At 38.4% G+C, this 15,433-nt stretch overlaps 1 protein-coding gene across 2 annotated transcripts; it reads right to left on the bottom strand.

Annotated features, from left to right (window-relative positions):
• Window positions 1–3,430: 3,430 nt before the first annotated feature.
• si:rp71-45k5.2 (uncharacterized protein LOC560783 homolog) lies at window positions 3,431–6,524 on the bottom strand. Of its 2 annotated transcripts, none has more exons than XM_061060248.1 (4): window positions 6,197–6,524; window positions 5,084–5,317; window positions 4,618–4,713; window positions 3,431–4,396 (listed from the first exon to the last, which is right to left on the bottom strand). In XM_061060248.1, exons 2-4 carry the CDS (start codon window positions 5,237–5,239, stop codon window positions 3,791–3,793), a joined length of 858 nt encoding a protein of 285 aa, XP_060916231.1. In that variant the 5' UTR covers window positions 5,240–5,317; window positions 6,197–6,524; the 3' UTR covers window positions 3,431–3,790. The 2 variants fall into 2 exon arrangements, with proteins under 2 accessions (XP_060916231.1, XP_060916232.1); XM_061060249.1 differs by having other exon boundaries at window positions 6,137–6,209.
• Window positions 6,525–15,433: the final 8,909 nt, after the last annotated feature.

Genomic DNA, 15,433 nt, shown 5'->3' on the forward strand with positions numbered 1-15,433 from the left:
ATAAACCAAAACAAATTTAAAAAAATCAGACAACACAGCAAAATACAAAACCAAATGAAAACAGCGCAATAAAATCAGTCAAGCCCATACCAGAATAGAAATTTAAGTTATTAAAGTGCAAAGTGGAGGTGTGCAAATGTGCAATTCAAGTGCAAAAAGAGCAACAAATACCTAATTGTTGTTTAACATATTAATTGCACTTGGTAAAAATGAGACCTGGAGTCTTTTAGTCTTCCTCACAGGAGCTTGATATACACAGATTAAAAATATTATTTCATGTTGATAATATGTAGATGTTTTTCCAGTTTAAAAAAAAAAACATGTATTCAATGTCTTTCAATGCTGCAACACAAAGAAAGAAGTGTAACTAAACTTAACAGCCCACGTGACTCTGGTTTTCATGGTCTGAAGCACCTGAACGCCGCACAGCACCGTGCGCTGGGTTAACAGGTTGTAGGCTAATGATACTAGTTTGAGGATGACGGCAACTGCGTGGGCGGGACCGAGTAGAGGAAGACAGGCGCGACGTGACGGACGTGACAGCTCCGGTTGTTGTTTGTTGTGAATGGACGTCAACGTGCTGCCTGTTAATCCTTTTACGAGCCACACCTTAAGACACTTACTGCTCAGGATATCAAGGGCATGAGTGCAGAAAGCGGTTGTGTTTATGTCAGGCTGGATGTTTATACAGTAGCCTACCTTTGAGAAAAAGCAACATAGCATAGTAATGAGGTAGGATTTACAAGGCCAATTGTGTCAAATTAAACTGCATATATAGCCTAGACTATTTCTAATAATAGCTTGTAAATGTTTTCAATGTGGGGCTATTTATGAAAGTATTAAAAGTTTATTTTACTTTGTTCAGAAGCAAACATTTTTCTTTCCATTTTAAAACATTTAATTCATACAGACAGCTTCATTTAATAAAGTTACTTAGCAGATTCAATTAATTGACAAAACCGTGCATTAAATTTATGCAAATATATGTTGCATTGTTGAAAACATGTAAGCAGTTAAATCAACCCTTCTGTATATTATGGAACTGTAAGGACTGTTTAAAGTGCAATTTATCAGAACAACAAACAATTTAAAATGACCTATTCATCAAATATTCTTCAACATCTTAGGGTCAGTTTTTTGAATGACTTTATCCACCATTGGGTGTTCCTGAAATAAACAGCGTAATATTGTTTTATTATGTCGGGGGAACTTTGTGTTATTTTCTTAAATATAATTCTATATTTGGACAGAACACAATTTAATAAAGTGAAATGACAATGACATATTTTTTATTAGGCTACTCCAAAAAATCCACTATCAAAAGGCAGGAAGTGGAAGTTTGACAGCTAATTTTAGTCATTTGTTCTCAATAGAGCAAACTCCCATGGTGTACTGTGGCCTACATGTAAACAAGCTGCAGAGTGTTTATCTGGAGAATAATCTGCACACACACACACACACACATACACACACACACACAATTCTAGTAGTTATTCTTGGTTATATTTTGGGTTAAGGATTTGTGAGAGGACCCATTCATAAATATAGTAGTAAACAAACACACACTCATACAGCCATTCATGGGATTCAGGAAATCCTGACCAATACTAGCCTTTACAGAAAGTACAGTGAGGATCATCTGCACAATGTGCATTCTGGGGGATTAATTCCTGAACCAGTTTACTCAGTCGGTAAACACAAACAACTGACACTAATCCTTTACAGTACAGAGACGGACAGACAGGCAGACAGACAGACAGACAAAGTGTGCTGTTTTTGTGCAATTCAAGGAAATCTTGTCAACTCTATTCCTTGGTATAATTATCATTCCTTTGACATGATGTCTGTCACAGCAACAACTTGGGCTTGTAAGCATTGAAAACAAAGCAGTTTCTGTCCCATGCTATGAGGTCTCTTTCCTCCCATGATATAACTTGATAAAATATCCCCAAAAAATCTGCTCTGGGGGATAAATAGCAGTGTTCTAATCGCACAAAAGCACAAGAGATGAATAGGGAAAATAGAAGCAGTGAAGACAGAAAAGAGAAGATGTTTTTTTGTCCCTCAGCGTGTCACTCAGTCGGTCACATGCTCAGCTGCCCTGCCTGACTGCCAGGCTCTGCTCTCTGACTGTAATCTCTGTTGGCCAGTCAGCGCAGGGAAAGGAGGGAGGGAAAAAAAAAGATGGAGGGCAGGAGAACTGCATTGCAATCTAGGTCGTCGACCAGTAATCCCACTGGCTGGAAGTACAGTATGTCGTGGGCACATGCTAACAAACGCTGAGCTCACCCAACTCCTCTTTTCCTCGCCCTATGTCCGGCCACATTCTCCTCTCGTGACAAACGTCCCTCAGTTTGTCTTTGACTGCAAGACTCACATGCTCCGATGTTATCTGCAAGAAATGCCTGACCCTGATGAAGACTGATAAGTAGGGCTTAAAAAGTACAACAATTAAGTCAGCTTCAGATGCCTCAATTTAATACGGTTTACTTTAAAGTGCTGCTCAGCAGGTGGTAAAAACAACAAGTCTGCCCTTAAATTTAAATTCTCAGTATTTCAGAATTTTAAAAAGACATGCTTTAAAATCAATTTTTCTGCCACTTGGATAGTAACTGAGGTACTGGGTTATTATTCATGCAGAAATACCCTTGAAATTGAGACATAGACCATTAAATCACTCATCACAACAGCATCCCTACATCACAGAATCACTTGGGGTGTTTTTTTCACTGATGGCTCTTGTGCTCCTGGCTGTAGCATTGCAGGTAACCTGTGAAACTTGCAAATCATACTGTCTACTTTCAAACTTGCTGCTGAGCCTGTGCGTAGTTGTTGAAGTTGAAATGCCTAGTTAGTGGGTAATAACCCATGCCTTGCTTTGTGACCTTGTGACATCTGAGATTACCAGCACATTCTCTGGTCCAGGTGTGTTTGTGAAAGCTGTATGTATGTCAGAAGCCATTATATTTTCATTTGAACTCTACTGTGGAAGAAAGTTAGAAAATATTTATATAACTCTTATGACGTCTACCTCATGTTGTAGGTATACATGTAACTTTCAATGGTTTCAATGCATAATTAGACAGAGAGGTGAAGTAGGTTATCGTTCAGTCAGTTCTGCTGCAAACAAACTTCATCTACTACATATTTGCTCTTCTTAACCTTGCCCCTGTGGTCACTCAACTCACAATTATGTCAACCTAAATAAGGTGACTCTAGCCTCAGCACGGTGCAATGTTCAAAGTTTAATAGAAGTACCACTATCAGCTTGTACGATTATTAAAACCCATGTAACCCCTATAGATTAGATATAGGGGTTAGATATAGATAGATTTTCTAGTATGTATAGACCTAGGTGTAGCTAAAAAGACATGTTCAGTACTGATAATGAACAAAGACAATCCACACACATGACAAGAGACAGAAGATGTATGATGATTGAGAACAAACAACTTTAATGAGTTTGACACGAGGCAGTGTAAAAAAATATTCTGCATTTAAGCTCAAATGCTTTGCCCTGAAGACACTTTAAAAAGTGTGCTAAAAAAAATCAAAATTGACATCTGTTGAAAAAAAAGTCTTATCTCACTAAACCAAGTCGAAGTAGACATTAAGAACACAAGAGTCATAAATATAAAGGGATGTTTAGACTTTTTCAGCCACGAGACCTCTGGTGGGCTTTCAAAATGTGTCTTTTCTTTTTTTCTGTTTGAAAGATAAAAATATCTCTGCAATGTACAATTCAAAAACATTCAACATATAAAAGTGCAATTAAGTATTTGAAATATATTTACAAACGAAATCGCAGAGCATCATGGGAAATAGTGGGTACAGAGTAAGTGATGTAACTGCTGTGTGGGCTGCTGTAATAAGGAGCAGCTCTACAGTAAACTAGGGAAGAGGGCTCAGACAACACATGGCTCCTCCTGACGGGTTTAATAGCTCCGGCAGCAATGAGTCCATGGTGCATGCTGCCCCCTACTGAGCACACGGGGGAACTTCCTGCTGAAGTCTGCAGGAGGAGATGCTGCTCAGAGTCCCAGCTGAAGCTCCTCTTTGTCCCAACTCGCTGTTCCACCCTGACCGGCATGCTGCACAGAGGAGAAGCTGTAGGGCTCCGAGCAGAGGGGCTGTCTCTCTTCAGGAGGGATTCGATGGAGAAAGGGCTGCTGAACTTCACCTCACATCTGATCTGAACGGATCTGCAGGGGGAGAGGGGGACCAAGCAGCGCTCTGGTCCTCTGCTTGTGTTCTCAGTCTCCACTTTGGAGGCCAACTCAGGAAAAAACTGCAGGATCCCTTTGAAGTGACGACGCACCATCTTTGCTGTGATCTTGCTGGTATCCAGCTTCCAGTAGTTTCTCTTACTGTCCAGTAAATCTGGGACCATTGGGATCTGGAAACAAAACATGATAGACAGCTTGAGTTTTGATGTTTTACCCACAAATTCACAGATATTGTTAAACTACTACATTAAAACTACTGTGAAGACTAAAAATGGTGTATGGTTATTTCCAAAATCTACTTTTCATGCCTGGGACAACTGCTGGGCAGGGTAGGGGTCAGAAACTCCAGCAAGGCAGATTTCAATATCAAGACTGTGGAATAATCACTCACCTTGACAAAACAGGTGTTGGAAGATAAACAGACTCTGATGTTGTTCTCAACAGATCTTCTGTCTTCACAAATGAGTGGCATCAGCTTGTCCATCAACTGCAAAACACAAAGATGAAATTGGATTTAGAATTTACAGAATTTATTAAACAGCCATTTAAAAACATACAAATGCAACGAAACACTAACAACAAAGTCCAATAAATGCTCTTAAACTCTTGGATACAAGTATGTCTCTAAAGACTTTATAAAAGTATATTTTAAATATATAGCCTTATGGCTCTGTCTCTACTAAAACTTGATAAACTGAAAATTTTACAAAAACTGAAGATCTGTGAAAGCTCTTAAAAACTAGAGGGTGGGTAACATAAAATAGATCTCTTAAAACTCTATGTAAAGTACAAAAGAGGCTCTAAGAAATATATTTAAACTCCATCATTTATGTTAGTGGTTATGAGTCTTCTCTTACCTGACTGAAAGTGAGCATCTTTCCTGGAGCGTCCTGGAGGACCACAGCTATCTTAGCCAGGTAGGTGGTGCTCTTCCTGAACAGACGTTGCTGGGAGCTGCTGGCCAGAGCAGAGGGAGGTAGCCTGGCTCCTAGATTCTCCATCCTGGTCTGCATCTTGATTATGAAGGGTCAGAGGAGTCAGGTTCCACACTGAGCAGAGTGATCTCAACTCCAGTGAGGGGAGATATGCACCTGATGTGATCGGAGGAGGATTTAAGTACTGTGGGGACAATGGGACGTTGGAGGGTGTGCACAGCAAGTTAATGAGGAGCTTTTGATAAGAATATGAGCCATTACTGCTGGAGGTGGAGCCAGAGATCACAGTATCAGACCATTTCCAAAAGTTCATTAGCATGTGTATACGAGGAAACAAGTTCAGTATTAACTTTAAATCAAAGCTTAAATAAGGAAATCCAAAGTAACAGACAGGTGAATAAGGATTCCAAACGTTTATGTTATTTAGCTTCAAACAGAGATACATATGGAAAAAAATAAATGTCCTTATGTCTTAAAATGGTTACACCTCAGAAGGAAAACTAGATATCCAATCTTGACACTGCTTATCCTTTGTAATGTTTAATAATAGTTACTTTTTTTTTAAAGATTCAAGTTAAATATTATAAATTACATTTAAATCCAATTCAAACAAGTTAAAATCAATCATCATTTGATGTAGAAGGAAACGGATTAGCCCCTTACAAAAGACCAAAACAGCGAACAGATAAAGCTCAGTCCCAGAAAACTTAAAAAGAAAGCAGTTAAGCTTAACATGAAATATTAGCTCAAATTATTTACTCAACTTTACCTGATTTGGGTGGTTGGTGGGGCTTTAAAAAAACCTAACTTTTTATATATAATTTGGTTTAAGCACAATTTACCTGTTTTGCTGTTTTGTTAAGCTTTTCTCCAAAGCAAAGAACAAAGAAGTACAATACAAGCCACACTCAATCAAAAAGGTCTAGAAGAAGAAAAAGTTAGAGGTCGCACAGCTGTGAAGTTAAGGAGACCTACATTACAAATGTTCATCAGTTTCTCAGCCTCTTTCCATATCTTAAGGTTCATTCTACTCACCCTGGAGTTGTTGTCAGAGAGAAGCAGCAGACAAACTTCAGCTGATTCACAACCACCTTCAGGTGTGTGCTGTTCAGGGGCTCTGATCTGCCAGTCTCCTCTCAAGCGCCATTTTTGAGACTAAAAGTTTCGACTTTAGCTGCTGTGAAGTCTTATATTAAATAAGGACATAAAAAGAGTATGCATTATTCCTCCTGAAAAACTCTTTAGGGCTTCAAAGTAGTTGTCAAAGAATTCAATTGAGCATTTGAAAATACAGATGAGGCTTCAGTTCCTTCAACTGTGCTTTAAGAGAAATCTAGGCATGTTGTTTTTCAGCCTCTTTCATGCTGTTCTGTTAATACACATTACACAGATGATTGATTCTGACATTCCAATGAGCAATCCAATCAAAACAGAGCAGTTTGCATATCAGACCTGAAGCCCTTTGTCCCACATAATGACAAAGCTCATTTACATTAGTGATCCTCATTCAGATACATGAGCATGTTAGCTGCACTCAATGCTTTGAGAAGAAACAGGTTTAGAAGTGGGGCCAGGTGGAAGGCTGTGTATCAGCAAAGCAGATGAAATCATTTGATTGAAGCTGTTCTGGTGACAGATCCAGAAAGCAGGGGTGGGTGAACAACAAGGAAAGCAGTGAAGCTGAGCTGAACCTGGAATTAGTAGAGCTGAGCAGGCTTCAAGTTTTACTCAAGAAAACAAGTCTCAAAATATATAAATCATTATATATCATTGAACTGACCCATCATATAAGGAGGGCTTTATGCCCTGTTGATATTTATTTATTAGGATAAGCCCCTTGAGTTGACCATGTTGTTTTCAAAGGGGTCCCAACATGGAAACTGATTTGAACAATTAAAAAAGACAACTAAAATCAAACCCACTAAGATAAAACTGAGTAGTTGAGGACAAACATTATATCAAATGACCGCCGAAATGTCCAGCAGTATCAAAGGAAACAATATTGATGGATCCAAATATAATTATACGTCAATAAATATAAATACAAATATAGATTCTGTCATTTTAATGGTTGAGATTATACGAAAAAAAAAGATGGATGGGGCACAAACAGGAGTGCAGGTAACAGATTCCAAATGACAGTATACCAATAATTCAAGATTCAGCAGCAAACTGATCCAGTGATTTTACAGGAAAAGATATGAACACGCTTGATTTTGGTTGTTTTGGTCTTGAAAGAATCGAAAAAAATTTCAACCAATTGAAGAGCAGTGTATAAGATTAAATGAGAGTTGGCCATCTCCTCACATAAAATAAAAAACAGAAGATAAGAATCCAGAGCAATATAATGTTGAGAGGTGTGCAGAGCAGATAACATCACCATTACAAGTCTGAGGTTATTTATATTTTAAATGTCATTTCCTCTTCTTCTTTTTTTCTTATGGATTTTCTGATTTCATTTTATTTTAGATTTTAATGTTTTATATTTTCTGTGTTTGTTAATGGTTTGTTGAGTAATTTTTAAAATGTTCTATGTTAATGTTTCTTTTTGTCGTGAAGCGTTTTATGTTTTGTGTGAAGCACTTTGAATTGCCTTGTTGCTGAAATGTGCTCTAAAAAATAAACTTGACTTGAAATTAAAAGAGGAGAACACTGTCTTTAACAAAAAGATGAAAATAAAGTGTGATTTGATCATATGTGTGTGAGTGTAGCACCAAATTTATATTGACGCTTAAACAAGGCAGTAAAGTGAAAGACAAAATAAAATAAGAAACTGATTTATTCAGTTTTCTCACTTCTGTTTTCAAAATCACATGAAGACATATAAAATATGTAATTCAGTGAGGAGGGAGCGTTTGTTCTGTGAAATATATAAATGAGTGACAAGCCACATTAGATTTAAAGCTCTTCTTGCTTTGAAAAAATAGACAAGACATTTCAGAATTTGAAGCTCAGTATACAAACACATGAAGAATTCAGGAATGTAAAAATTGAATGACAGATTCTTAAAAAAAAGTACACACCCTTGGGGGGGGGGGGAGCTTTCTTTAACCTAAACCTGAAAGAGGTTGTGTAATTCAGAGCATGTTTACAAAAATACAGCTAAAGTGGGACTAACTCTTGTACTTGCATCCATTGTGTCACTTCTAACGACCTATTAAAGCGTCACATTCCAGTGATTATCACCTCTTTCTTCACTCTGGTTGACAGTGGGAGTGATGCCACATAAAGCTGGAACTACTAAATATTTATTATGTGGTCACCAAATGAGCCATCAACTCAACAGGAGTTCAAGTCAAAATGTTTCTTTTGATTCCAAACTGTTCATGAGCATTATCTACTACTATAATACTAAAAACAAAATGAACAAAACTGCATGTGGATGTTTCTGTATAACATGAAGCACTGAAAGAATACTGACATAATGAGAACCTGTTTCAAGTAATACCTCTTACTTCTAATTTCTCCACTTTGATGTAGAACAGGAGCCAAGGGCTTTAGATAAGATGAGACCAGATGAAAAAAGGTGCTAGTTCACTGCATGACTCACTGCTTATTTCCACATACTGTCATTCTGGTACTTTAAATCTGCCACTATATTAAGTGAGAGGATACAGAACAAGACATTTGACCACAACATGTTCACTGTCAACACCATTGATAAACTCATTCCAAAAATATACAACTTTTATAAGTAAGGTACGTTTACAAGTAAGTTTGTCAATAGAAGATATTTTTTTATTCTCATTAAATGTACAACAACGGATGGAAGCTGTACTCTGGTAATATGAGGATTTGCCTATGAGGGAGATAAAATAAGGAAATTTAGATAAATTATCATAATACTGATTGTCTTCATAAATATTGAAGTAAAACTGTCTAATGATTTCAGACTACGGAACTGTTGTGTCAGTGTTTGGATTTCAGTAAAATCTCCTAGGATGTAAAGAATCTTTTGGACAGCTTTACAGACATGCTAATGACAGTTACAATGATCTCTGGCTCCACCTCCAGCAGTAATGGCTCATATTCTTATCAAAAGCTCCTCATTAACTTGTCGTGCACACCCTCCAACGTCCCATTGTCCCCACAGTACTTAAATCCTCCTCCGATCACATCAGGTGCATATCTCCCCTCACTGGAGTTGAGATCACTCTGCTCAGTGTGGAACCTGACTCCTCTGACCCTTCATAATCAAGATGCAGACCAGGATGGAGAATCTAGGAGCCAGGCTACCTCCCTCTGCTCTGGCCAGCAGCTCCCAGCAACGTCTGTTCAGGAAGAGCACCACCTACCTGGCTAAGATAGCTGAAAGTGGAGACTGAGAACACAAGCAGAGGACCAGAGCGCTGCTTGGTCCCCCTCTCCCCCTGCAGATCCGTTCAGATCAGATGTGAGGTGAAGTTCAGCAGCCCTTTCTCCATCGAATCCCTCCTGAAGAGAGACAGCCCCTCTGCTCGGAGCCCTACAGCTTCTCCTCTGTGCAGCATGCCGGTCAGGGTGGAACAGCGAGTTGGGACAAAGAGGAGCTTCAGCTGGGACTCTGAGCAGCATCTCCTCCTGCAGACTTCAGCAGGAAGTTCCCCCGTGTGCTCAGTAGGGGGCAGCATGCACCATGGACTCATTGCTGCCGGAGCTATTAAACCCGTCAGGAGGAGCCATGTGTTGTCTGAGCCCTCTTCCCTAGTTTACTGTAGAGCTGCTCCTTATTACAGCAGCCCACACAGCAGTTACATCACTTACTCTGTACCCACTATTTCCCATGATGCTCTGCGATTTCGTTTGTAAATATATTTCAAATACTTAATTGCACTTTTATATGTTGAATGTTTTTGAATTGTACATTGCAGAGATATTTTTATCTTTCAAAAAAGAGAGAAAAGAATAAAGGAAATAAGAAATAGAAATAAAGGCTGCACTGTAAGTGGTCTCATGCGACTCAACATGATTACATTTCTTATATTTATGGCTTAATTTGTTCGGAAATACTCTTATGGTCTTGTTTTGTACTCTTTCTCTCTGAGTTAATTTCTCTCAGCGCTCATCTCTAGTGTACACTAGAGCTGCTCCTTATTACTTTATGAAGCTCTGCATTTGAGTTTGTAATGTATCTGTACCTGACACAACAACACCTTCATTACACAATAAAAGATGAAAAAGCAAATTTGGGCTTCTTGTTGTTTTTATTAAGATTGCAAGTAGGCCTAAGCTTTGAGGGAATGAATATTGATGTTAATGCTCTCCAAAAGGAAGGAACATGATGTACAGTCCAGATTCTTTTGACTCATGCAGGGGGAATATGTATTTTGTGTGTGACAAAATTGAAAAGCATTTTCGGTAGTCAAAAAGCAGATGCTTGTGTAAAAGTCACGTTTTCCTTGTAAGTGATAAAAATACACATATTAGCAACCTCTAAATATATAAATATACATTGCAAATAAGCATTCTAAAATACTAACCTCAAGGGCCTATACCTCCCAGTAAATGGTAAATTGACTTGAACTTATAAAGCGCTTTTCTACTGTGCTTTTTACTCAAAGCGCTGTTCCACCACATGTCACACCTACACATTCACACATTGATGGCAGTGGTAGCTATTTAGTGAATGGAATTCTGCATCTGGACTGTGACATCATAAGAGTGACATCATAATGGAGACATTCTACAGAGTTTTCTTAGTTCCTGAGATTTCATATTAAATTCATTGCACCTCAAGACTTCAGCCAGAGAGCCACAGTCAGATTGAGAGCGACAAACCCAGAGAAAAATCTGAATAATAGCAAACTGTTGAAGAATTGAAGTTGAGATATTGAACTGAGCCATCAGTAAACGTGTCAAGTAAGTACAGAAACATAGGTTACCTGAGAGACAGGCGGACCGAGGAGCAGAGATACTTGATCTGAGTGTATTAAGTTTGAGAGAAATATTTACCAGCAATAATTTAAATTAAAACTTATTAGATTACAAATATAGAGCTTTTTTCTGTACTGTGGATTTTGCTCTAAATACTTTTGTTTTAAACTCAGAGAAATAACTTTCTCTGGATGACTGTTGTTGGCATTTTCACTTTTGTGTGTGTTTAAAAGATCAAATGATTCATACATTGTAATGTAAAGACATCAGTTTGGTTTCAGAGAAATATAATAAGCGTTTGCTTTTATTATTTCAGCACATTATTGATACAAAAATGTACATTTGTGGCAAGACTTTGAAGATGCTTTAAGTCTGAATATTTCTTGGTTTCCTTTAACAAGGTAGTTAGTTCCACTCGTGTATTTGTTATATGTTAATGTATATTACTGTTTTATTCTAATCTTGTTTTTGCATAAATAAAGAATACAACTTGAAAACAAGGGTCAGTTACTTAGGCTATATTTTCTTTTTTAAATAAATCAAAAGTCAAAATGTGATGCTTGTGATAAATAGTTTCTTATATTCAGACATATAGACTCAAAATAAACTTGTAAATGGACCATTTAATGCCAACTAATAATTTATATATTGAGTCATAATAGTCACAGTAGAGCATGGACATATCTAAACCTATCATATATTTTGTATTCAAATCTGCAATCTGCTATTCATTTATAGAACTAAAAAATCCCTAAATGATATATATTTTAAATGTCTTCAATTTAAGTGTCTCTAAAGCAGCTTTCTTGTACTGTGTGTGACAGGAGTCCTGAAGCTACCAGGCAGAGCCAGGCCGTGTCTGTCTTCTGCAAAGTTCAGAGACCAGAACCGAACACAGACGAAAACATCTCTGCTTTCAAAATGAATGACTTTAGAGATGCATTCAGTGGGATGAAGTGGGCAGATGTAGTTTCCTGCCTTGATGAGACCATTGCTGGTCTGTTGGCTGACCCAGCCCACCCTCCACCTCCACCTCCTGATGTCCCTGCTGGGTTTGAGCCCAATGCTCACCCACAGGAAGAAAAGAGTCAGGATATAGAGAGTGAAGAGCACCTGCTCTTTGAAACAGGTTTAGATCTGTCTGACATGCTGAGCCCCACGGGTAGTCCCTGGTTGCAATTTGAAAGTCTGTATGAGGAAGACACCCAGCAGCTTGAAGACCTGCATGGTCAGGAAGGTGATCACATCCAGGAGCAGGTAAGAAACTCCAAAGTGGTTAATGAAAGGTCATTGTAAAGTGATCAACACTTTTGTTTGTCAGTAGAAGATTGTGACCAGTTCTCCTCAAATGTAGGTATTGCTCCAAATGGTGCTTCGAAAGTCGCAGCTGAAATTTTATGATTGATCCCTGAAAGATATTCCAGAAACAATCACTGTCAAAAAAAAGTCTAGTTGGAAGTATAGCCACATAAACAGTTTTTTGCTTTAAAACAAAACAACAACCCCAAAACATTTAGTTTGAACATTAAAGTTTAGCAGTTAAATCTTCACACTGCTCTGCTTCTTTCTCTTTTTTGACAGCACACTATATGCATGTTCTTCTGATGGTAAACCTTCACTCTCTCTCCACAGTACCTGCCCTGTGAGATGCCTGTTGAGGATGATCCTCCTGCTGCAGAGGCAGCCCCCATCAGTTATCCTGATGCTGCTCCACAAGAAGTAAGACCCCCCAGTTAGCATGTCACATTTTCATCTTCTTTCATCATCAGTGGAAATAAAGACATCTGATGGACACCAGTGAAGCTCACCTAACCTCTATTTCTGTGCTTGTGTTTGCAGTGTAATGTGGAACCATTGACACCCTCAGACAGCCTTGAGCCAAACACCAAGCGTATCCGAGTGATGTAAGTAACACAGACACATAAGAAGGCCCACTGAGTTTCTTGTTTTTTGTTTTCTCTTACAAACTTTTCCTGTTATTTAACGTTTTGTATCCGCCCTCCTTTTCTCTGTGTAGTTCTGCGGATCTGTTGAGTGAGTTTCGAGCATCAATCTCGAGGCCGACTCCCCCTGTCTCTGCTGCTCTTCCTTTCAGCCCCTGCTACTCAAGGTATGTTTGGGTGAAAGTACATTTTTTCTACATTTTCACGACTGGCCTAATATATATTTTTTTAATATCACATTAATTTAAATGTCTCTCAAGTGTTGCTTACTTTGAAGTGTCTGTAGAATATTTAGAAATAAAGCAGCACAGAAGATGAGGTCAAAATGTGCTCATGTCGTCATTTGTGCCTCACTCGTGTTTTTATTGAATGATAGAAAAAGACAGCGGGAAAGCACTGAAGATGCAAACAGGACTTATGTGAAGAAGCCTCCGAACGCCTTCATGTTGTACATGAAAGAGCAGAGACCAAATGTCCCCGCTGAAATCCTGGAAAGAGGAAGTGCAGGAGTGAACGTGTTCCTCGGACAGACTGTAAGTGTTTTTTGCAAAGTTAACATCCTCACAGTAAATAAATTAACTGGGAGTTTGTTCATTAGAACTACACTCAGTGTGTTTGTGTGCTCACCAACAATGTGCTTTCCATAGTGGAGGTCCCTGTCCAAGGACGAGCAGGCTAGATATTACCTACAGGCTGATATGGAGAGCCGCCTTCACTCTCAGCTGCACCCTGAATGGACCACAAGTGACAATTATGTAAGTCCACGCTTCTCACACACAGCAACACAACTGCCTCATGTTTACAACAAAACAACAATAGAAGCATGATAACAGATGGAAAATGGTTTTAACAATGTTGTTGTTGTTGTTGTTTTTGTTTAGGGCAAAAAGACGAAGAGAATGAGGAGGAGAGCTCAAAATGTGGCTCCAAAAGAAGGTACAAAAAGATCTTTGTTTTTTAATCACAATACGTTTTTGTGTAGAATATTTTGAAATGTGGATTTTTTAAAGGAAAATGATATATTATCAGTATAACATATTAGATAACATGTTGTTTAACATACATTTAAGAAGCAGCATGATGTATTTAAAGTTAAAATGATATATTATCAGTATAACATATTAGATAACATGTTGTTTAACATACATTTAAGAAGCAGCATGATGTATTTAAAGTTCAGAAAGACTCAACAGTGATTTTGTTTTATTTACTAGGTGACTACCTAGTGATGGAGGTGGTGCAGTCTTCCTCGTCACAGTCCCCAGTGATGGATGCTCCTCCCATGCTGATGGAGGTCACGGATCCTTCCACCTCTCAAACAGGGGTTCTAGGAATGAAGCCTTTGCAGAACGTGCTTGTGCTGCAGACGCAGACAGATGTGACGGGGCAGACAGTGCTGGTGCAGCTTCCAGACATCCAGACCCCGCTGAGTGTTTCTGTTTGCCGTGGTTGTTGTCTGCCGCAAGTGTTCATGGCCTCCGCTGGGACTCTGATGGCTTGAGCCGCTTTAATTCTCCTCTTTTTTTAAAAAAAGGGCTGTTATTCATGCTCTTATGTTCTTTGTTTGTTTGTGTTTTTGTCTGTTGTGTGAAAGTTATCAAACCTTCATAAAAATGAATAAAATGATAACTTCATATAGTTCTGGTTTGCTCGACTTTGTTCTGTCCAACTTGATTTCAACCTCGTTCTTTGACTATCAGCAAGGACCAAAGCTGATTTTACTTAACAACACTTCTTTCTTTCACCAAAGCATTTTTTTTAAACAAGTTACTTTATATATAAACTACAATGTTTTCAGAAGATCAATTTGACTGAAACACGTTGGCTGTCCAACATAAAGACAAAGAGGTTAGTTATATGCACATTACATAGGTGCAGGGCAAAAACAACAGACTGAGGAAGAAGATATGCCCGCACACTTGCTCAAATGCCACAAACTTTTTATTCCATCAAAATCACAACATTTGACTAGAGGTCTTCTTCATGTGATAAAGTTATCACCTTCCTCTTCTTCCTCTGTCCAACACAAAACATTAACAGTGATTTCATAAACTAGAATAATTAATTTTTCATTTGGCACTGCAGTTCAAGATGGAACAAGTTTGATTTCCTTGGCTATCTTTACATCATTTTAAGATGAAGAGAGAGAGAGCTGAAGTGTGGGCTCAAGAGGAATGAAAAGTGCAAAGAGGGAGATTCAATCGATCAATGAGCTCTACCAGAAGAAACAGACGAGGGCTGCAGTTAATTAACCAACTGAAAGATGTTTCACATGTCTTTCTAAATGTGAGCATGTGCTGCTTTCCTGTCATTCATGATATTAAATGAAGAGTCCTTGGGTTGAGGAATGTTGGTTTTTTTTGGATAAACAAAGCAGTTTGAAGACTTACCTTCAGGCTGTGGGAAGTTGTTGGAGAGATTTTCAATGATCAGATCGACTGAATATGGAAACAATCATTGGTTCAGCATCCCTTCC

This window comes from Labrus mixtus, chromosome 16, assembly GCF_963584025.1.
Source record: "Labrus mixtus chromosome 16, fLabMix1.1, whole genome shotgun sequence".
In the NCBI taxonomy this organism is placed as follows: domain Eukaryota; kingdom Metazoa; phylum Chordata; class Actinopteri; order Labriformes; family Labridae; genus Labrus; species Labrus mixtus.

Excerpts from the sequence above, each read along its gene's own strand:
- si:rp71-45k5.2 (XM_061060248.1), bottom strand. The coding sequence starts at position 5,239 with ATGCAGACCAGGATGGAGAATCTAGGAGCCAGGCTACCTCCCTCTGCT. Across the intron at positions 4,714-5,083 it reads AGATGCTCACTTTCAGTCAG|TTGATGGACAAGCTGATGCC; the intron begins GTAAGAGAAGAC and ends TGTGTTTTGCAG. Across the intron at positions 4,397-4,617 it reads CCAACACCTGTTTTGTCAAG|ATCCCAATGGTCCCAGATTT; the intron begins GTGAGTGATTAT and ends TTTTGTTTCCAG.